At 46.2% G+C, this 24,230-nt stretch overlaps 1 protein-coding gene across 2 annotated transcripts in view; it reads right to left on the bottom strand.

Moving 5' to 3' along the window:
- Positions 1 to 24,230, bottom strand: part of DAAM2 (dishevelled associated activator of morphogenesis 2) — a 119,365-nt gene that overhangs the window by 46,922 nt on the left and 48,213 nt on the right. For both annotated transcript variants that reach the window (XM_039222580.1, XM_039222581.1), the window contains exons 2-3: positions 6,622 to 6,847; positions 1,150 to 1,239 (exon numbers count right to left, since the gene is read on the bottom strand). In XM_039222580.1, the coding sequence (XP_039078511.1) occupies positions 1,150 to 1,239; positions 6,622 to 6,795 (264 nt within the window). In that variant the 5' untranslated portion in view covers positions 6,796 to 6,847. The remainder of the gene's footprint in view (positions 1 to 1,149; positions 1,240 to 6,621; positions 6,848 to 24,230) is intronic.

Below are 24,230 nucleotides of genomic sequence, written 5' to 3'. Positions count from 1 at the left end.
TGTATACTAGACTGCTGTGTGCACAACCTCCACATCTCGCCACAAGCTCTCAGACTCCAGCCAGCCTGGGTGCTACCAACACTGTAGCCACTGGCCATAACTGGCTGGGACCTCTGGGCAAGTCCACTGTCTCCCTAGGCTGTCCTTTCTTCATGTGCAGAAGAAGGGACTAGACTGAACTGTTTCTCAGCTCCTTTCAACTCTAGAATGGTGTAGCATCCAATTTTATAAGGTCATGGGCCCTCAGATGGGACAAATCTGGGCAAGAAGAAAAGAGCCATGAACAAATGGACTCAGGGAACACAAAGGAGCTACGGCTCAGAACTGCCCCAGACCTGCCTGTCTTCTGGCAGGAGGGAGCAGGTCTGAGCTCCAGATGCAGGAATAACTGGGTCCGAACTCCCAGATTCCTATAGTCTGACATCAAAGGAACAACTGCAAGTCTGAAAAATGGAAGGGTAGAAGGGAGACAGGGAAGATGGGCCTAGAAAAACAGAATGAAAGAAAAGGCTGCAATAGAAAGAGGGCAAGAGATAGAGAAAGAGATGAGCAAGAAAGACAAATGGAGAAAGACCAAGAGAGAAAAAAAGCACCACTTCTGGGAAGTAGAGAGGAGATAAGAGACAATGAAGCTGCACTGGAACTTGGCACTCCCTCCTAAGGAGCACCATAGTCAGGAGACCAAGGACATCTTTTAAAGGAGAAGAAAGCAAGAAAAGGGTGGGGAGATGGGGATTGATGTGTGACCCTGTGAGGCTGAGCCTGGGACAGGGTGGGGGGCAAAGATCCAGAAGAGGCCACCCTCACCCCAAACAGAGTCCTTACTACAAAGTGGTCTTTGAGTATGGCACAGGGCAGCACGCCCTCCTAGCAGGCACAGGAAGGGAGTGAAATTGTCATCTTTGCATCTTCCGGACCCAAGGGGCACTGCCTCAAGGGTTTTTGAAAAACAGAATCCCATTTCCCTGAGTGTAAGCTCCATGAGAGCAGGGAATTTTTCATCCTGATTTATTCATGGTTGTTCTTCCAACACCTAGCATGGTGATGGGGTATAATAAATATCAGTTGAATGAGTGAGCAAGCATGGGGGAAAGAGCTGCCCTGTGCTGGGGACCCTGACGTAGCAGCGGAAGGGGTCAGACATGGCACCTTCTTCTTGCTGCAGTAGATCTGCCATTTCTTCTCTGGAGGAAGTGCAAACACAGCCTCCCGGTTTTTGTCTGTGAGATCCAATTCATCCTGCAAAGACAAGAGAGATGTCTGAGATGGTTGACATTAGAATATTCAGTGCTACAGGAAATTGCAATTCCCCCAAACCTACCCCTCAGCCTCCCATCTTCCTCCAGAGAGTATCTAAAGTATGATAGGGCATTTCTTCTGCTAGAATTGCAGCCCCAACCAACCCCCATTCGCTTGCACCCAAACCAAGGCTGGGCTGCCTCTGTTCATGCTGCCCTTACTTCCTGTCCACCCCCACTGTCTCTACAAATCCATCCTCCTCCTCCAGGCCCCTTGTTCCCTGCCCATTGCCTTTCTGCAGTGCTCTACTAGTTCCTTGCCCCAGGTTTCTGGTCTTCCTTCCTTCTCTTGTCCTTCTTAAGCTTGTCAATGTCGTAAGTCAAAGCCTGACAAAGAAAGCAGTCAGTCTAAATGTCTAGTTTTTGCCTTGATCCTGCAAGTCTCCCCTTGAAATTCTGTTTCTACTCCAGAAATTCTCTGGCTCTCCAAACCTCAGCATGGTCCCAGCACAGGCTGAGGAGGGCTGGTAAGGACAAGAAGCTGAGAAATTCTCTTGGCAATAAGAGGATGCCATGGCCAGGGAAGCACTGATCTGCTTCCTGTGGACATGTCCCTGTCAGAGGCAGCCCCTCCACCCACATAAGGCTGGGTGCTCTTCCAGGCTAGCCCACACTTCCTGAGGAGCAGAACTGGGTGGTTTCTGATGTCATCAAATTTAGATGATGTCATCCAAATTCTATAGGTAGTCTGGAGTGACACTGTAGATTTGGCTGTGCTAGATGGCCTCTAAAAAGCTCTCTATTGAAGATCTTTCTCCTGTGATTCATGAGCTGTGCCAAGGCTCATCAAAGAAACAGTTAATGGTCCATGGAGAACAGTTTGCTTTTTAACTCAATTGTGAGGTTTTTTTTAATCAAAAGCAATTCTTGCATTAAGACAATAAAGCATACATTAATAATCTTTATACTTTCAAAAATAGTAAACAGTGAAAGTAATATCTAAGAAAGTAGGAGAGTCTAAAATGTCAAAATGTCTTTTCCCTATACTTTTATTCAGAAGAGACCATTGAAGACTTTCCTTTACATAGATCAGAACTGTGAAATAAAATTATACTGTGAATCACATGTATTTTTAAAATTTCTGGTCACAGTAAAGATTAAGAAGGAATATGTGAAGTTAAATGCTAATAATATAATTCATTTGACCCAACGTATCTAAAATATAATCATTTCAACTTGTAATTAATAGAAAAATTATCAATGAGTTTGAAAAAAAGAACATAAAGTATCTAAGTTATCAAAATCTGGTATATATTTCACTTTTCTAGCTCCTCTCAGTTTAGACGAGCCACATTTCAAGTATGTAGCAGCCCCAAGTGACCAGTGGCTGCTATCTTGGACAGCACATGCAAATATAATTTGAAACAATACCCATTAGTTCACCGGCCTTTGGAACTAAAGACTTCTGCAGATCTAATGCTAAACAAATTTCTTCCCTAGAATCAAGATTCACAGAGTTCTGCTTAAAGTTTCTGGCACATTTCCTTTCCATGGTCAGAATCAGAAATCAAAGAAAAAGTAGAGATATGTACACCTTACATATCCCACTGTAAACTGCATTTCTTCATTTGCTTACACAGTGACTACCCACCCCAAGGACTCTGGTCTAATCTACCCAGGCTCAAGGTCGGCCTCTTCCAGCAAGCCTTTCATGGCCATTCCCAGGTAAGACCACCTCTCCCATCCTGAACTTCAGAGCAGTTACATTCAGCCTTGGATTCTAGTTATTTATGCACCTGTCTTCTCTCACCAGTGATCTCTGTCACTAAATCAATGTATATTTCTTGGCAATCTGGCTCAGCCCAGGTAGCCTATGACTGACTACAGACCATTCACTTCTTACTGAATCTCCCCTGGTTTCTGTGACGACCAATGCACTCTCTGGCAATCCCTTCTGCTTTGCTCTATGTTCATCTTGGGCTCCCTTGAGGACTTCTTGTCTTGTCTCCCATCACCAAATGTTGAAGTCCCTCAGGGTACCATCCTGGGTCCTGGGGTTGCCTTCTTCTATGCTTCCCTAGGTGATGACTTCCCAGCCATTCCCAAGGACTGTTACTACCACAAACTCTCTCAAACAGTCCACGAGTCTCCTGAGCTCCAGATCCTGGGACTCAACTGCCTCCTGTGCCTATTTCGATGTCCCTCAGTCACCTCATGCATTTATGTAGTGTCACTACATGTCAGACACTGTTCTAAGTGCTTAATGATTACTCATTAACTTACAGCAATCCATTTTACAGATATGGAAATTGATGCACAGAGTTCATCATCCCAGTCCCCTAAACCTGAGTTTTCTCCAGCATCTCCTGTCCTTTACAGGGCCCCAACATCCACCCAGCTCCTCATGTCAGAAACTTGGGTGTTCCCTGATTCTTACTCACTCCCCAAGCCCAAAAAGTGCTATTATATTTCCTCCTAAATAGCTCTTCAATCTCCCCTCTCCTCTCCATCCTCACTGGTGGCACTTTGGTCTAAGCCACCATTCTCTCTAGCTTGGATTGCATCAAAACCCTCCGAATCGGTCTGTCCATAACCCTTCTTCAACAGAGTACTCTGCATGGTCTTTTAGAAGGCCATCGTGCCTCAGCAGCTTTCTAACACCCTTAGGATTGAATCTGAAATCCTGTTATTCTCCTTTCCCATGGTGAACCCCTAAGGACCAAGCTCTTTTCTGACTAGAGACCCTCATATATATGGTTTATTCTGTTGGGGATGACCTTCTGTCATTGCTCTGCAACCCCATTTACTTCTCTAGCTATCACTCTGCTATCAGATCACAGTGGAAATGTTACTGCTTCAGGGGCACCATCGTGACCCCCTGTTGAGAATGAAACTCCCTGCTAAATACGGCATGTGGGTCCATGAACATTCCCTTTCCAAACTCTCACCACACTTGCCATTACTATTCAAGATCAGTCTTCCCATTTGGTGGAGGCAGGGACTGTGCCTGCTGGTTCATCACTAAATCCTTGGGACCTTCATAGGACCCAGCACACAGCAGGCTCTCAAGGAACATTTTTCATTTGTTTGCTCAATGCTAGTCTCAATGCTAGCTCAGGCTCAATGCTAGTTTGCTTGGTTTGTTGCTGATGCTAGTCTCCTTGCAGACAAGACTTGAGTGACTCATCCTTGCTTTTGTCAAACTACTTTTTGTAAGGAGGTCTGGCTATTAAAGATGATCAATAAATACTTGCTGAATGAAAGGGCCGAAGAAATGAACATCTCTCATTCCAGCCTTCTTTCAAAACTCATGTGCTCTGTTCAGGAAAGTGCCTCTGCTGTGATAATGTAAGAAATATATTTATCTTTGTTCCCAGTTCATAGCATAAAGTCCCCAAATCCCTTGGAATTTTATGAGTGATATAATTGACAGGAGCATCTTTTGTTCCTTACACAGAACTCCTAAATCCCTTGGAATTTCCTGGGTGGCAGGAGCCTCTGTTTTTCTAGTGAAGTGACTCTTGATGGGACCCTAGATACCTTCAAGGGAATGGTTACCAGGAAGATCAAACCTATAATTTTTAGCCCCACTTCTCATACTCAGGAGAGAGAAGGGAGACTGAAGGCAAAGTTAAAAATCTCTCATACCTACATGATGAAACCACCGTAAAAGCCTCTAAATGATGAGGTTCAGAGGGCCTGAAGGTTGGTGACCACATTCACATGTGGGGGGGTGGTGCTCTTAAACTCCACAAGGACAGAAGCACCTGTGCTCCAGACAGAAGCCTTACCGTCCTTACCCTTCTGGGCCTTACCTGATGTATCCCCCCCACCATCTGCAGTTTGTTTGTATTCTTAATATCCTTTATAATGAACTGGTAGTAGTAAGTGAGGTGTTTCCCTGCATTCTGTGAGCCATTCTAGCAAATTATGGAACCTGAGAAGAGCATCATGGGAACCCCCAACTTGTAGCCAAGTCCCTCAGAAGTGTGGGTAATGTGGGAATCTATTACTTCTGACTGGTGTCTGGGTGGGGGGCTGTCTTGTGGATCTGAGCCCTTCATCTGTGAGATCTATGTTAACTCTGGGTAGTTAATGTCATCATGGAGTTAAGCTGTAGGACACCAGCTGGTATCCACAATGAGTTAGGGAATTGCCTGGTGTGGAAAACCCACACATTTGGTGTCAGCAGTATTCTGAGTAAAAAAAGAAAAAAAAAAGCCAAACAGATCTTAGTAGTACTAACACTGATCAGATTACAAATGTCATTCTATTCCAGTAAACACTTTGTTCTTTCCCATCCATGCTCCATCCAGAGTAAAGGCATATATCAGGACAACAATGAGTTTCCTTGAATCTGAGGTGATGAAGGAACTGGATAACTTTTTTTAATAAACTGCATACTTATCTTATTGTAGTCCAGTTATTTGAAGACCTAGATTGCTTCAATCAGATATACTTATTATCAAATCCAAATATAAATCCCATTTCAAATAACATACCATTGTTTCTCTACTGACTTGACTACTGGCCAACCATGAGAATGAATGACCACGAGAACGTGTTTATTGCTCTATGACAGGGCTCAGGCCTGAGTCCTGGACATGGCTCCTTCATCCCTGATCTTGGAGTCTCCTTGGCTTTGTCTCACCACCCGACCTCCAAAAAAGGAATCCTGCTTCTTTCCTCTTCTGTCTCTTTGTGGTCAGAATATAAAGTTTCACATACCCACTTTGTGAGTGGTTCTCCCAAAGGTGTACTGCTCTTCAGTCAGAATGGGCACCACAGAGTCAGGGAGAGCTACCACCAGTGTGAAAGACAGAGGCTCTACCTGCCATAGGCTAGACATGGGACAGAATCACCCAGCCCTGAACCAGGTCAGAACCAGGTGCAATATAGGCATCTCTACCTCCGTATTTCTAGTCAACTATCCCCTGCTTTGAGGCCCTGGTATCTGCCTACAGAATCCCACTCTGTCCCTTGTTCTTGTATCTGAGTTGAAAGGATCTCAGGGAAGTTCCAGAGAGTAGAAGAGAGAAAGGTGTCAAGTGTTCTAGTATTCTTTGAAGCTCCTCACTGCCTTATTTCACAAAAGCCTGGACCTGCTCCTTTCATGATAGCCTAACTGCTGTACCATGAGGTCTAGGATCCCTTGGAGATATGAGGCAGGCCCACTGTTGTGGGGACATAATTCATGGTATCCATACCAGGGAGTGACTTGTTTCTCCCTCACAGCTGAGGTATCCTGGGGGGCCCACCCAACCCCAAGCAGAGTTTCATAGTTAGATATCCCAGCACATGGACCTCCACTCTCTATCTTGCTCTGTCCTCTTCAAAGTGCCTCCCATTATCAACACCCTCCCTTCCCTGTCCCCTCACTGACCACCAGCTCTGCAAAGCGGACGTTAAGTTCCTCTGGGTTCGGGATAGGACTTGAGAACTCCATGTACTGCAGAGGGTGGTTGTCCCGGAGGTTGATCTCAGGGAGGCCGCTGCCCCCAAAGCAGCACAGGAAGCCCAGGCCATGGCGGCTCCTCTTGCGGGGGGCCATGGTCATCACAGGCCAGGGGTATAGTCAGCAGACAGGTGCCCTAGGTCCTCATCGTGATCTGGGTAGGAGAACAGACAGCACAAAGTTGTCAGGTAATCGCATACAGCTGGGCAGGGACAGTGGTCACTGTGTCACCTTAACTTCTTTGCCCAACTGTTAAGAGCCCTCAACCCAATAACCAAGCCTCCTCTCCCTTCTCTCGGAGCTTCTTTGTTTTCTCAAGCTCCTTCTACCTGGAGGCATTTCCTCCCCATCGCGGCCTCCAGTGTTTCCTGCCACAGACACTTCAGATTCTCCCTCCATGGCCCCCAGAGAACAGAGGAGGGCTGTAGTCACAGAGCATAATTCTGCCCTCTCTGTGATTGTGCAGATGGGTATCCCATTCTCTGTCCTCTGGAAGGGTCATTTTCAACAGGTCTCACTCACTCACTAGATTCATTTTAAGGTGTGCAGATTCCTGGTTTAAAGGTTTCATGAAATGGGGAGGGAAAGGTTCAAGAAGGCTGGCAGGGGAGAAAGAAAGCTAATTATATAGCATGGCTCCTGGGGAGTAGGGGATAGAAGGCTTAAGAGACTTGTGAGTTTTTCTGCCCAGTCTGTTGTACCCAGGCATGTTTCAAGGAATGTGAAATATCAACAGGGCATGGGTTCATCCATCTATCCAGAAGGAGAGGTAAACTCGGGCAGTCATCAGGGTCAACCCTGAGTAAGGAAACGGGGCTGATCATTGGGATGGTGCTCAGTTGATGCTGAAGGAAATCTGGTCAGATCTGTTTTCCATACCAACCAAGAACAGAGGACACCACTTTGGCCAGAAATCCAAACTTATGAACACCCAACAGCAGAGTGGTCTTTGTAACAGAAAGGGTCAGGTCTTTACCTTGCCACTGGGAAAGCCTAGTTCAATGGCACCTCAGCTTGAGGAGAAACACTGGCCCTAGTCATTGATGCCGTATAGCTTCCAGATAGATTAAGCCCAACTAGCTGCACATAGGTTTCCCAAAAGGGTTAAAACCACCCTTGACCATTAGTGGTTCCTCAACACACTTTCAGATGACATGGGCGGATTCAGTAGAGCTTACCCACCACTCTGCTGCCCAGTCATGTTCTCATCAGGTATTGGTATATCTTAATTTTTTTTAATATAAAAAGGAGTCTGCCTTTTTCCTATTGTTATTACAGGTCTGGGGGCAGGATTTGCTTATAAAATATACATAACACAAAATTTATCATTTTAACCATTTTTATGTGTACAGTTCAATGATATTAAATGCATTCATTCACATTGTTGTGCCACCATCTTTACCATCCATCTCCAGAAATTTGTTATCTTGAAAACCATAAAGTTTGTACCCCATGAACTTCTCATTTCTCTTTCCCCCAAGCCCCTGGTGACCACCACTTTACTTTCTGTCTCTATCAATGTTATTACTCTTAAGTAGCAGTATGAGTAGAACCAGAGGAGTAGAATCACAGAATTTGCCCTTTTGTGACTGGCTTATTTCACTTAGAATTAGGACTTCAAAATACATACATGCTATAGCATGTATCAGAATTTCTTTTCTTTTTAAGGCTGAATATTATTCCTCTGTATGTATATACATTTTGTTTATCCATTTACCTGTCAATGGACACGTGGGTTGCTTCCCTCTTTGAGTTATTATGAATAATGCCACTGTGAACATGAGTACAAGGATTTGTTTATGTCCCTGCTTTCAGTGCTTTGGGGTACATACCCACAAAAGGTCAAGATATTTTTGAGTCCTGACTTTAAGCTGTCTTCCTCAATTTGCTCATCAACAAAATGATCAGAATATCCTCATGGTCTTTACCCATACCATTGCTAAAAATGTTGATCACAACAAAGATGTAGTCAGACCCAGGTGACATAGCTACATCATCTGGGAATGCTGAAGAACTAGTCATCAACACTCTCAGAGGACAGTCCTTCAACCAGCTCAGAATCCATGAACCCTTGCTCTTATCTAGCCCTCTTTTCTATAAAGACAGCATATGAGATTTTTCCTAAGGCCTTGTAGAACTTGAGATATGCCAAATCAAAGGCATTCCTTAGAATTAAGCTCTAGAACCTTATCAGAAAAAGATAAATGTGTCATAACTTGTTCCTAGTGAGCCCAAGGTAAATTCTGGAGAACATTGCTTGAATTTCTAAACCCTAATAATCTAGCTAGTAACAGCCTAATCTAATCAGGCCTCTTATGTAAATCATGATGTATTTTAATTGTGATTCTAGAACTTTTCATATGCTCTATTTTATCTTTCTCTATAAACTTTGTTACAGGCTTTTTTCGGGGCGCCAGGGTGGCTTAGTCGGTTAAGCGTCCGACTTTCGCTTAGGTCATGATCTCGCGGTTTGCGGGTTCGAGCCCCGCGTCGGGCTCTGTGCTGACTGCCAGCTCAGAGCCTGGAGCCTGTTTCAGTCTGTGACTCCCTCTCTCTCTGACCCTCCCCTGCTCATGCTGTCTCTCTCTCTCTCTCCTAGAAATAAATAAAACATAAAAAAAAAAAAATTTAAACTTTGTTACAGGCTTTTTAACAGACCCAGGAGAGTCTCAAATAACACACTGAAGTTACCTTGTATTATTGGTTATCTTTTCTGTGTTTACATATTGCTCTCCATAGCTATAATGAAGACTCCTTGAGGGCAGGGACCACACTTCCTGCCTTTTGATAACCCCCCATTTCTATAGCTAATAGAATGCCTTGCACTTGGTGGTGCTCAATAAATATTCCTTGGTCAATTGGGAAATGACCTGTCCTCATAGAAAAGAGAGGACTCCATCAATACCTAAGAAATATAAATTGAAATCTCTAGCTCCCAGCAGTTGATAAGCAATCAAGAACCTTTATAGGAAATAAGGAAACAGTCCTGAGGTTAGGAATAGGGGAATAAGCCAGTGGGCTAACTCAGCAATCCTAGTACATGGTGGCAAAGACCCAAAATAAGCTGGCATCTGAGAAAAAATAAAAGAGGAAAGGAGGTTTTGTGGTTTATCAAGGGACCTGACAGACAGCACCCAAGAGTGGGTAAAACCAAGCCCTGATCTCTATCAAGCTTAGTAAAGCACCAATTCTGCAGGCAGATTGGGGTCGACCACCCTGGTGTTCACCTGCCCATTACCAAGTTTGAGATAATGTTGCAGAATACAGACCAGGTCCCCTTTGTTTCATTAGCCTCCAATATGCAGCTGCAGGTGGTGGAAAGGCTCTTCTTTCAGGGCACAAAGCATGAGAAGGACACTCCCAGAGCCCACAATGAGGCTGAGTCGATGGCATGATGGGGTTTAAGGGAGGGATGGGCTGATGTGTAGGAAGACCTGTGAACTCGCTTCATGCCTTCACCTCCTCAGCTCTTCACTCCTCAGTCTCCCTCTTTGTCTGTCTTTGCTCTTCAGTTCCTGAGCCAGACTTTCCTAGAAACCATCAGGAGTAGGGGCAGGATTGGCATACAGCTGGCACACCCTGTTACAGTCTCACACCAGCTGTTTACAGTCATGGCTGCTCTAATTGGTCGGTGCCACACCATTCTTGTCATGATGTATATTTTAACTGCTTCCCTGAGCATGGAGAGTGAGGTGGCATCCTCTCAGGAGGATGGGAAATGGAGACACTGACCTTCCAAACAGGAAGTACTGTCCCCACTGAGAAGGGCGTGAGCACCCGGGGAGTCCTGCATATTTTCCCTTTTAAGGGGCAGCCTGTTTGACAACCCCCCACTATGCTGATGCTCCTTAGGATTCTCTCCTCCTAATGACCCCCTTTTAAGTCTGTTAGGGCCCCACTTGAAGATCCAAGACTAAAACCACAGGCTCTCAGCTGGAATGCATGTAACTTTTCAGCACAGATCAGAAAATTGAGGTCAAAGAGGAAATGTCTCAGGTTGCCTGGGTGGCTCGGTGGGCTAAGCATCCCACTTTGGCTCAGGTCGTGATCTTGTGATTCGTGAGTTCGAACCCCATGTTGGGCTCTGAGCTGACAGCTTGAAGCTTGGAGCCTGCTTTGAATTCTGGGTCTCCCTCTCTCTCTACCTCTTCCCCACTCACACTCTATCTCTCTCTCTCAAAAGTAAATAAACATTAAAGAATTTTTTTTTTTTTTTAAAAAAAAGAGGATATGTCTTATCTGAGATCACACATCTAGGGATAGAGCTAGGATTGAAACCCAAGACACCAGGCTGGTCAGGCTGAAGTCTACAAGAGCTCATCTTCCCACGTCAGTGGCCGCTTTCCCCATCTTGCCCCATCTCCCCTATAACTTCTCTCCATCAGAGAAGACCAATCTCTGCAGCTTCACTTAGAAATAGCTCCAGTCCTGAAGATGTCTTTGCCAGAAGAGACTTTCAGAGATTCTGAAGGCTTCTGTCTGCTCCTCCATGAGGAGCGCTTCCACCTCCCACTGCCCCCATTTCTTGCCCACCCCACTCTAAGGCCTCCTTCACCCCAGCAATCTTCCAAGTGACATGCCTGGGATTTGACTCTTGGCTCTGCCTTCCCAGCTGGGTCACCCTAAGCATGTTTCATAAGGTCTTAATCTCTCAGAGCTCAGGTTCTGTGACACCAAGATAATCACAGCACCTTCCTTAATGGGTTTTGGTAAAGAGAATGCAGTGATGTAGATAGATGCCTGGACCACACTGGGCACTCTCTAAAGAAGGCCGGCACTGCTACTGTGGCTTCATTATCATTATTGCCAGCAGACAACACTTGCCCCACCCAGAACCTGCAACCACAAGCCCTATTCAGCCACAGTTGGGACCACCAGGGCCTGGCATTGTAGGAATCTGCTTAGCCTGATTTAAGAACCTACCTGGCTTTGCCTTTGGCCACTAGGAAATCTGGACAAGAGGAGCTGGGATTTTCTGGCTGTATGGGCTGATATCTTCCATCTCTAGCTAGAAGGGAAAACTCTCATCCCTGAGCCTGGGCAGGGACTGGAAAGGTAAAGGGGGCCAAAGTGTTCTTTTCTGCAAGATCACTGCACAAAGAGCAATGGAGGTGCCCACCTCAGAGGACAACTGAAGAGCAATATGGAAAAAAGAGAAACAAGAACAGCCAAACCCAGTGTACTTGAACTCTGGCAGAGGGATTTAACCTGCCCTACCACTACCAACCTTTCTCTCCATGGAAATTCGCCCAACACCAACCTCCACACCCTTCACATCCTGTCTACACCTTCCTCTTCTCCCTGTGGGATCAAGGTCTTCCAAGGCCTCTGGGTCCCTAAACACAGACTGACCAGCCTAAAACAGCAAACCATCAGGGCATGATGAATTAGTTCTTCTGAAAGGGCTGTAAGCCACCCCCCCACCCCCCATCGTGGGTCTCTTCCAGCTGTCTACCTCCTGGCTCCCATCCTCTGACTCCTCCTTATTGTCATATCCATTCACATCATGGAGAAAACATACCTAACTCAGGAGACTGGGGCTAATCCCAGCTCTGGGACTATCCAGGCATGGGTCAAGAGGCCATGGTATTAGCATCTCTGAGACTTGATTTTCTCTCTGTGCAATGGCAGTGTTTGCCTGAAGACCCAGCCATATTATTTGGCTCCATTCTGTTCCCAAAGATTTCCCAGAGGCTCTCCTAATCTGCACTCAGCTTTCCTCCCACATTCCACCACAAGCCAGGAAGTACTTCCTTTCGCTTGAGTGAAGTACTCCCCTTTGGTGTGTAAAGATGGAAACCCTAGTTCTCACCCCCAAACCATGGCCCTCTACACACCAATTTCTTACTAATTAGGACTTCAAAATAAGCACTTTATCAAACAGTGCTTATTCATAACTCATAAGTAAAGGCGGAATAATATTAGTACTTGAGAGACCAGGCTCTATCCACATTTCATCCCCATAACAATTCTTTGAGATGGGTGGCATCATTTAAAGAAGCTATTAAAAAAAACTGTAGTTCATAAATGTTAAGTAATTTGCCTATGGACACACAGCTAGTTAGTAGCACAGCTAGGGTTCAAACCATGAATGCATGACTCAAAAGCTGTAAACCACTAAGCCACACAGCATATGCCCAAGGAATACCCTAAGCTGAGCCCTGCTCAGAGCTTTCTCAAGTGTTCTATAGATTCAGACTCAATAATTCATGATCAAGCATTCCCTAGGAACTGGGCCAAGTGTTTTCACAGCTCTGCAATCTCATGTCAGCCTCACAAGGACTTTGTGAGGTCACTATTATTATCCCTCTTACATATAATAATATTGAGGTTTATAATGATATAACAGCTGTTACATGGTTTGTCAATGATACCCATTGCTGCTAAGAAGCAGAGCTGGAACTCACAACTAAATACAGACTCCAAGCTCAGTTCTCTTGTTGCAGAACCAAAGCTGATTCATAAACCCTGCCTTTAGTCCTTGGGGCCAATGCTGTGGCTTTTGAGTGTTCAAATTGCCTTCTCCAATCCCCTTCCCCTACCTCCTCGCATGGGGATCACAGGGGAAGAATATGCTATGGCCACTTCCAAAGTGCTTCCCTTTAGCCAGTCACTGTGCTGGCAACTTTCTGCTTTAGTTCATTTATTCCTCCCACCTCTCAAATCGCATCACTGTCCCTTCTTACTGACAATCACATTAAGACTCCCAAAGCACAGGCAACTTGCCCGAAGGTCACGTCTTATAGAGGAAGAGGTAGGCCTTTGAGGACAGTGATGTCACACTCAAACAACATGCTTTTAACCACCTTCTAGGCCCCGGAAGCCATTCTGGACACTGGGGATCACCTTGGTGGTGAGACCTGAGCAAATACAGCATGGTTCCTTTCCTTGAGGAGGTCCCCTTTCGGTGGGGGAAGCCAGAAGGGTTAGGGAGACAGGTGCTGAAGCAGAACTAGGAAGAGTGACCTAGTGTAGCCTTGGGTATGAAGAGAAAGTCAGAAAACACTTCCAAGAGGTGACACTGAGCCAGTCTTGAAGGAGGTGACAGAACTAAGGAAAGGTACAAGAGGTAAGGAAAGGCTTTCCACGCAAGAGGATCAGCATAAGAAGAAAGAACATGGCGTGTGTGAGGTCAGAGTCCTGACCACTGGTATGTTAACTAGTGGCTAAATTAATAGGCAAAGGGAATCAACAAGGTATACAAGTACCTTGGTCTGACGGCAGAGCTCAGGCATCCTGGGGAGACTGAATGTTTGCCCTCCTTTCTCCACTAAGTCCCCTGGGGCCCAGGTCTGGGAATGGGGCCCAGAACTCCCCAGAGATGCTGCATGGAACATAAGGAATGTAAACAATTTCCTGCTCCAGAGGCCAGAGATTCCTCCCTATATACTGACCCTTCATGTGTCACTGGGGGTCACCTAGGAAACGGCCCCAGACACAGGGCCATGACCCAGGGCCTTGCTCCCCAAGGAAGAGTCTGTGGTTTTCCATCCCAGGCCCTCTGGCCACCCATCTCCCCACTGCCCACCTCCACCATACCTGCTGCCACTTTAAGGTTCTGAAGACCATCCCCTCATGCTCTGTGGGAGGCAAACGCTTGGAGTCCCTGATAACCCTATCTACCTACACCTGCTTCCTACCTGAAGCCACCTGAACAGCAGTTCACTGGATTTGACCCTACACACTCGGTTGGGTTCTGTTCAGTTATTATCCACTCTAACTCTGGGACTCCAAACAAGTTATTTAGCCTCTCTGAGCCTCAGTTTCCTTATCCATAAAATGAGGCAATAATGACAGCATAGGGCTGTCACAAGGACTACATTAATTAGTTACTATTTATAAAGTGCTTAGAACAGGGTCTAGTAGGGGTGCATGAGTGGCTCAGTCAGTTAAGTGCCTGACTCCTGATTTTGGCCCAGGTCATGATCTCACAATAGGGAGATCGAGCCCCACATTGGGCTCCAGTGTGGAGCATGGAGCCTGCTTGGAATTCTTCTCTCTCCTTCTCTCTCTGCCCCTTGCCTGCTTGTGCTTGCTTGCTCACTCGCTCTCTCTCTCTCTCTCTCTCAAAATAAATAAACCTAAAAAAAGAACATTGTCTAGTAATAATAAACACCATCAATAACTCTACAGATAAGTTGCTGCTATAATTAGGAAGATCGCTGAATACTGATTGCACATATCACAGAAAGTTCACTCTGTGGAAGAATGAATCTGACACATCATTACAGGAGTTGGCAATTATTACAGGGGCCAGACTCAGCCCATTTTTGGTAAACAGCAGTGTTACTGGAACACAGCTACTTCCATTCACTTAAATGTCATGTACGTCTCCTCATATGAAACTAAGACCCTATGACTCACAAAGCCAAAAATATTTACCACCTGGTCCTTGACAGAAAATTTGCTGATTTCTGTGTTATTAGGTTGAATCGTGTGTAAGTGACAGCATTCAATTATGTTTAATCTACAAAATCATCAACTTCACACGGTTCAACTTAGTGGATCATACATGGCTTATCACATGTCCCGCTGCCTTGCCCATTAACACAGAGGGCTGTGTTCTAAATTCAGTGATTCTAATCATAACAAAGTTAGAGGTATCATCTGTTGAGCACCTACCATGTTCAAGGTTTACCTCGGATTTTCACCATACCCCTGCAAGGTAAATATGACCACCACCATCTCTAACTCCCATATAGATGAGGAAATCTGCAGCTTGGAAAGATGCAAAGTACCATGCCTAGGACTTAACTCAGGTCTCCAGACTCTGCATCTGGTATAATGTCCCCACTCAGTGCTCCCTGAGAGGCTGCTGGGAGGGAGACTCATCTGATTAGGACAGGAAATGGAGAACATAAAGGCCCCTCATGTCCCCATTCCTCTGCCGGTCCATCTCTCAGACAGTGCTTGGGGCTGTAAGGTTGCAGGGGCCCCAGTCCTGACACTTTCCTGCTAGCCTCAGCACAGCGCTCAGAACAGTCTGACTTGTAGTGTGAGCCTCAGGCGGGGCTGGGGAGGGGGCAGGGAGTGCTTTCAAAAATAAGCAAGGCTCTTTCCAGGACTGGGGTAGCTATTTTTAGCAGCCTCCTAAATTACAGTTTCCCCCTCTACTCTGGGAAAGGCAAAGAAAGCAAAAGTAAACTGTCTCAGCCCCAGGCTGAGGGGTGGGAGATACAGAGACGGTGATGGAGGGGAAGGGGAGAAAGAGGGGTCTTTCTGGGAAAGTGAAACTGAAAATTCCCCAAAGGAACATTTCTCTGACTTAGGGGTGTTGTGTGGCAGTTGCAGATTTTCTAATCAGTTATTTTTCTCATTTTGAGAAACGATAAAGAGAACATAGGTTTCTTTGTGTCCCTGGGGGTAGAAACCAAGGAGATAATAGCTCTCCTATGTCTTGGTCAAGCACACATTCATTTATTTGTCCATCTATGCCCTGAGTGACTGTCATGGACAAAGCAATTTTCTGGGTGTTTAAGATGAACCAAGCATCAAATCTTAGCCTCACAGCACTTATGATCTTGCTGCGGAGGCACGGGCATCAACACCTAAGCACCCAGCACCCAGGATACATGGGAGGGGAGAAGGTGAGGGCTCTGGGACAGCACGGAGGGAAAAGTGACTTCCGGCTGGGGTAATCTGCAATATTCACCACAGGAAGTGGCACTGAGGCTGAGTCTTGGAGGAAGGAAAGATGTTGCTTGGCACATGTCATGGGAATCCAAGAAATCACTCACAACAAAAGCTGAACCAGAGTGAGGACCTGGTTTCAGGAGAAAACCCTAGGTGAACAAGAAGCAAAGGGAAGTACAGTTGACCTTTGAACAACACAGGCGTTAGGGACACAGTAGAAAAATCCACGTATAACTTATGACTCCCCTGAACTTAATCACTAATAGTGAGAACCACAAAATCACCTCTTCCCCTATTCACAATTTACTGTAGAGGCAAATTGTTCACGCGGAGAGGATTAGTGTCACACAGCGTTTGAAGCGGATACAACACTGGAGCTCACCGCAGTAGCAACAGGAGGTGGCTCTGAAATTATTACAGCAATGCAGCACGTGCTATGGTGAATGTTACGCAGTTATGATATAACACAGCATCTTCAGGTTTGTTTACATTTCTCTCAGTTGCACATGGCACCGTGTACGGTCTGTGCTGGTGCAAGCTTTGAGAAATTTTAACTTTTTATGATAGATTTGTGTATATTTTATGGTAGCTTATGATAAAATAGAATAGCATCTATAAAACATTTGTGCCTTCATGACATACCTAACTTTTTAATTTTTCTGATACTTCCATAGGCAAACTATGTAGTTCATGTGCGTTTATTTTCAAATTGCTGCATATCTCCAAAACATTTTCATATATATACATAATGTTTATTTTTGAGAAAGGGAGAGAGAGAAAGTGTGAGCAGGGAAAGGGCAGAGAGAGGGAGATGCAGAATCCAAAGGAGGCTCCAGGATCTGAACTGTCAGCACAGAGCCGTAGGCAAGTCTTGAACTCACTAACTGGGAGATCATGACCTAAACCAAAGTCTGATGCCTAACCAACTGAGCCACTCAGGTGTCCCTCCAATACATTTATTAAAAAACATCCATGTATAAGCAGACCCACACAGTTCTAAGGCATGTTGTTTGAAGGTTAACTATAGTTGTTACTAGGCCAAAATATAGGACTTAAAGAGGTGCAGTGGGAAAATATTGAGGCCAGATAAAGGAAGGTTTTGAATGCCAGGTTAAGGAGGGGGAAGGCGCTGAAGGTGGCTGGCTTATAGTAAGGAGAGTCTCAGCTGGGATTTGGATCTGCACTGTGATTTGGACAATTCTGGAGGCCCTGATGGAGGGAATGACAGGGGACAGGGAAAGAAGAGGGAAGATCTAGACAACGGCTCTGTCTGAGTAAGAGTTAAGGAGGTCCTGAACTCCGGAGAATGGAGAGGAGGGGGATGGATGCCGGAGATGTCACGGAGGGGTGTGCGCGCCAGCACGTGTGGAAGCCGGCAAGGGGGCTTTGGCAAGACATGTACTGGGCACAGAAAACAAGGGCTTGGGCAGAGATTGAGTGGGAGTGGCGGGGAGCTCTTTGGGCAACAGCTGTGAAGTAAAAGAGAAGAAGGAATTTCAACACCCAAGTCTCTGCTACCCATTAGAGCCAGAGGTCTGGGGCTCCGGGCCAAAGGGAAACCACCCTACACGTGACACGGGGCGGCTCACCCCCTCCCGCTTCCGGGAAGACAAGCCCCTCCCCCAGATCACACAGATGGTGCTGTCTTTACTGAAAGGGTGCAGGGAAAACGGCCCACGGCTGCTTCTTCCCACACGCTCCAGAGCACCCCTACATGTGGGGAACGCACCCCGTTCGGGGCAGCCCAGGACTGGCGGGAGCTCCCTTGCTGCCCACTCCTCCTGCACCTCTTCTCTTGGGGGCCCCAGGACAGAAGCATTCTGTCACTTATGAGGGCAGAACCCCAGGTGCCCTTGCGGCCACCAGCCCCAGGACCCCAGCTGGGCTGTGCACATGGTCCCACTCTGGACCCCGGGCAGAGTCTTCCTCAGATGCGTGCCCTCCTTGCCCTCTCAGAGTCCTGCATTCACACCAGAAGTGGCCCTGCGTGTGCCTCAGGGCTTCGCTGGACATAGATCCTGGACCACAGGCACATTCTGTCTCTCCCGGGGCAGGGGGCAGGGGCACACCGACTGGGGGAGGGGAGAAGGGGAAGTGAGCGGACCCCTAAAGGGCAAATGTGGTTGAAAACGCAGGCCCAGGTGACCCCTTACCTGCCCCTCACTCTAGTTTATACAATTTTATCTGTTCCTTCCTTCTTTCTAACAGATGCTTGTGACGCACCTAAATACCACACTAAAGCCTGGAAAAATACCATGGAAAACAAGAACTCAGTTGGGTGGGGGAAGGGAAAGACTCAAGCAAATAAACGTAATGAAGTGTGGACATGGCTAGGACAGGAGAAGTACAAATGTTCGGGTATGAGGAACATTTGTGGAACTCCATCCAAATGGGGGTCCTATTCCAGGTGAAGCACCCTGCGCATACACACAGTCTAGCAGACACATCCTATAGCACTGGGAATATTCAGGCCTGCGGTCCAAGATTCAGGACCAGACGTCCATCCTGGGGCTTGTACTACAATATTAGACTGAAAACACCCAAAATACTAAAACATAAGGGATTGATTAGATAAAGGGACATAAAGACATATATAAACACATATATAAACACACACACACGCACACACACTCACACAGCAGCCTGAAGTAATTTAATTTGTGTTGCTGGAGTTTGGGGTTATTTTTCTTACTTTTCTAGATTTTTCCAAATTTCCCATTACAAGCATTTATTATTTTCATCAGAGAAAAATCAGGTTGCTTTTAAAGTTTATTTGGGAGGGGGTGGAGAAAACATAAGCAGGGCGGGGACAGAGGGAAAGGAGGGAGAGAGAGAGAAGAATCCCAAGCAGGTTCCCAGAGGTCAGTGCAGACCCAGGGGGCTCGAACCCACAAACCATGAGATCATGACCTGAGCCAAAACCAAGAGTTGAAGACTTAACCGACTGACTCCTCCAGGCACCCCAATGTTATTTTTAAAAAAGATAAACCTTACGCTACAAATGAAGAGGCTTAGGATTGAATTTTGTCTCTGCCCTTGCAGGCTACCTGAGACAAGAGAGCATAATGTCTTTGAACCTTGTCGGTAAATGAGCAGGGCAAACCACAGGCACTCCAGAGCTTCCCTGGCCCCTGACACTAGGCTCTGTGCCATGGACTACATGAAGTGCTAAATGATGCTGGTTGAACTGGATGCTATCCCCTGAGCTCCCATTAGTTCATCGCTCACTCATTTGCTCATTCATTCAACCACCACCGTTGTTAGCACTCTCTCTATGCCTGGTGCTGCTCTTGGTGCTGGGGATGTAGGGGCAAGTAACTAAACAGATGCAGCTCCTGTCCTTACCCAGCTAGGTCCCTCCAAGTCCAGGGTCTCCTTCCACTGCTCTTTATTTTTGCACCCCGAGTCCCCTATCCTGATCATGATTCTTGGCACCACTTTCCCAAAATGCCTCAGGTGTGTGGGTTTCATTTGCAAACCCCCCACTCCGGACCTGGTCCAACCCCACACAGTCTCATGCTGGGACCAGCGCTGACCCCTCATCTCTCCCCCCATTCTCGGTATCCTGCAGATTTTGACTCGTGTCTCTAGGAGTACATGATTCTGCATCCATCGGTTCAGCGTCCCTCAGTCCCCAGTCCCAACAGAGAGCCACCTGCTTTAATTGTTAGGTTTGGCCATTTGGTGGGGCTCCCAAATTCCATACCAGCCAAACCTTGAAATCAGATCTGCATCCTACACGCCAGTGAGGACCCAGAAGAACTGAAACGTTCCTGCACTGCTTTGGGAATGCAAAATGGCATCTCCATTATGGAAAACAGTCTGGCCATTGCTTAGAAAGTTAAACACACACCTCCATATGATCCAATTGTTCTAATCCTAGGTATTTACCAAGAGAAACACAAGCACATGCCCAGAGTCTTATTCCTTAATGTTCACAGCAGCTTGCTCGGGAGTAGCTCCAAACTAGAGGCAATCCAAATGCTCATCAACAGGTGAATCAATAATCAAAGTGTATAGTTATCCATAGAATAGAATACTATTAAGTAATAAAAAGGAATAAACTATTGATACATGCTACATGTGGACAGAGCTCAAAATAATTATGATAAGTAAAAAACAAAAAGTCCAGAGGTAAAAAGGATGCATATTGTACAATTCTGTTTCTCTGAAGCTTGAGAAAATGAAACTAATCTGTAGTGACTAAAACCAGGTAGGTGGTTGTCTGTGGAGGCAGTGGAGGGTAGGGGAGGGGTGGATTTTGAAAGGGCATAAGGGAACTTTGGAGGATAATGGACATGTCCACAGTCTCGATTGTGGTAGGGATTCAGAGGTGTATACATATGTTACAATGTATCAAAGTATGTACTTTACATGCAGTTTATTGCAAATCAATTATACCTCAATAAGATCATGAAAAACAAACAAAACAGGTCTATTTATAGCCTCACACTATCAAACCATCAAGGGCTCTGGCCACTGTGGCTACTCTAGAAGGTTACTAATATTATAAACAATAGTCCTTATGTTATAATACTGTAAAGATTCTGGGAAAAACCTGAGATGTGGGGGATAGGAATAAGGAACTACCTCTCCCACCTCGGTCCAGGGACCAAACCTCAGCTGATCTTGCCTCATCTTCCAGGATGCAGGTTGGTGGTACACTGAAAGAGTGTGTGTTTTTATTAAGCCCGTGGCTACGTTATTTAGTATCTAAGAGCTTCATTTCCCTTGTGGACAAATGATGATGAAGGCTACCTCCCAGGGCCACTGTGAGCACATATCATGTGGTCAGCACAGCACTGAGCACATCACAGGCCCTCAAACTCCATTCCCTCCTGCTCTCCAGGCTCCAGACTCCTCACAATGGTGGCTCAGGTTCAGGGCTCAGCCCGTGAGACCAGGAGAAGCAGAGAGGCTCCCAGGAGCAGCGTAAGGAGGGGGGTTAGAAGCCCAGTGAAACATAAACAGACACAAACCTGGTTCCATTTGGAAGTCTCTGTGGTTAGGGCTGACATGACAGCAGCCCAGAGCTCTGGGTGGGTAAAAACAGGGCTCTCAAAGCCAGGGTTACAGTCCTTGAGTTTGTCAGAGGCAGAAGAGATGGGGAGGGGAGCTGAGAACAGTGGCCATGGCAAGGAGGGATGTGGATTGAGTAGGGTAGGAAGTGGAGGGGGTTACCTGACCTTGTACACCACACAAACAAGTATAGGAAAGGCTCAGAACTGACCAAAGAAGAAAGAGAAGAAATGAATGCGTGAGAGGGTTTGACTCTAATGCAGAGGTGGATGCATGGGATGTTTATATGTGATATGTATAGTGTGTCTTTATCTGTGTATATGTATTTCTGGTGTGTGTATAGATGTGTCAGCAAATACACAGGATTCTACTGACTTTCAGGTCTCAGCAAAGACAAGACCCAGTTAGCTTCCCAAAGTACATAAGCAGAGAAAACAGGGATATCACTGAAAACCAGCCCTCTTAGTTTATAAGAAGCTACCTGAGCTTAATGGTCAAGAAATGTTACTGTGGGGAATGCCCCATATCTTGTCTTCAGCACCACCACATGGCCCAGGAGGAGAGACCCATTCAAAAGATGCTTGCACCTGCCATGGACCAGAGACCAGACATTCTCATTCATCAGCTCATCTAATCTCAAGACAACCCAGTGAGATCAGGGTTTTTGACTGAGGAGAATACTAAAGTTCAAAGCCAAGAGGGGATGATACCCAAACTGGGGCTTTTTCCTATTAACACACCACACCATTCCAACCCAGTTTCTATTCAGCTCCAGGTGTGTGTTCATGTGTGTATGTGTGTGTGTTCCTCTGTGTGTACCTGTGTGCCCAGCAAATGTAACTGGGTTTCCTCTGGGGATATAACGGGGCATACATTCCCTCTCCCTCTGCTATTTGAAATGTGCCCCCAAACCACTCCATGCTCCATGCTTTTACAAGATAGATATTCAATATATTTCTAGAAAGGATACTATCGTTTACTAAAATCTGCACTGGGCTCAAACTTTCACATCTATTTGTGATGTTATGATCTGCATTTTTATATATAGGGAAGTTAAGGCTTAGAGAAAGTAAGCAAGTTGCCCAAGTTAATACTATATTCATAAAACATGTGAGTCTCAGTTTGGTCAATTCTAAAGCTCAGACAGCCTTCCCCATACATAGAGATGGCAGGGTGTAAACGGCAGCATCATGTAAACAGTCTGTGCCCCACAGCTATGGCAGCTTCCTGTGGTACCCCGTCCCTTCCCCATTCACCCATGCCAACTCTTAGAGGCAAACCCAGCACTAGTACAGAGAAACCTTATCACCCGGCCACAGACAGCAACCCGGCCCATCATCTTACCACACAAACCGAGTCACAGGAAGTCCCCTCCTCTGGGCCAGCCTCTTGGGCATGTGAGCTGGGCACTCTCACCCCTGCTTGCCTTAAGACTCTCCTGTCATTGTCCTGAATCTTTCCTAATTTTTGAACGAGGAGCCTTGCTTTTCCATTTTGCACCGGGCCCCACAAATCATGCAGCTGGTCCTGCCCGTCTACTAGGGAAGCCAGCTCAGGGAGTCTTTCCCAGGAAGAGGAGCCCAGCCAGCCACTCCCTGTGTGTTACCAAAAATGTTACCCACAGTCCCTGAATGGTCGGGACGGAACAGAGACAAGTTACTTTAATCTGGGGTGGCTTCCTGCCCAAATGGCCTTGATGGGCAACTCAGTAACTGTTAGACTGCTCCCTGCCCCGTCTCTCCTCTGTATCCCACCTCACCCCTCCACTCCACTCCACCCCCTGGTTTTCAATCCTGTTGTCTTTCTCCTCCCTAAAAGCACCAATACTCATGGGATTGAAACCCCCAAAGGGTATGGACATTTCCGCTTGTACCCCCAAGTCCTCCCATGGGGCTCTTTCAGCACACACACAGGAACTTGATAAGAGCAGCAGAATTTAAATAAATTGTAGTATTTCCTGAATTCTTGGCCCTATCATAAAACATATCAGTGTGCTATTACACTAAACATACACAAAGATGGTTGATCCTGCAATTGGTTAAATACTAAATGCAAGAGACTGTGTTAACTTTGAAATACAGTGAAGACCCTCTCTGCTTGTTCCACATTTGGGCTCACAATATTTCCCCCATGTCCACCTCTCCTTCCTCCCTACCCCTCTGCAGATCCTAACTTCCTCAAGCAGCCTTCCTGACCATCCTAACCAAATGAATTCTCCAAAATACACATTCTTTGCTCTGTCTATAGGACATTTCATCATATACCACTTCATGGCACCCCATGTTATTTGGTTTCTTGTGATAATTTATATTTTCACACCAATGCACTTTTCCCTTTCTCTAGACTCTGAGCCCCATGGGAATGGTATGTGGCACAGAGCCATGTATGCTGCAGGTCCACTTCTTGATCAAAAGACATCTAACAGGAGTGAGGAGAAGTGGGGTAGAAAAAGAGGAGAGAGTTATTAATCGCCCAGAAATAAATCTTTGTGGCAAACCCAATAAACATAGGTGGCTTAGATCTTTTCTCTTCTGGAGTCCACTTCTGGAGGTCAAGGCATCCAGACCTTGGCTGGATACCCTCAAGAAGGTCTCAAGAGATGCTCAGCGCGAGGCAAAGACATGCTCCTTTATAAACCTGCACAGCTCAGTCAGATCCTGGCATTCCCAGACAAAACACAGGACATTTCCATCTCTGTTTGGGTCTATTCTCTCCCCTCCTTCCTGCAAGCGAAAGGCATCTTGCATAAAAGGTGTAGGAGATAGTTTTCCTGTCTGAGCTTTGAGGAAGGGGATATTTCCTCCAAGGGAGTCGAGACCTTGGCTCCAGGACTTCAGGCTACAGAAGCCAGGCTGTCCCTGGCAGCAGCTATAAGCCCTGGGAGC

Source organism: Hyaena hyaena, unplaced genomic scaffold, assembly GCF_003009895.1.
Source record: "Hyaena hyaena isolate Hyena2069 unplaced genomic scaffold, ASM300989v1 scaffold_1161, whole genome shotgun sequence".
NCBI classification, from domain to species: Eukaryota; Metazoa; Chordata; class Mammalia; order Carnivora; family Hyaenidae; genus Hyaena; species Hyaena hyaena.
The sequence above is the reverse complement of the archived record's forward strand: the minus strand, read 5'-3'. Positions and strand labels throughout refer to the sequence as shown.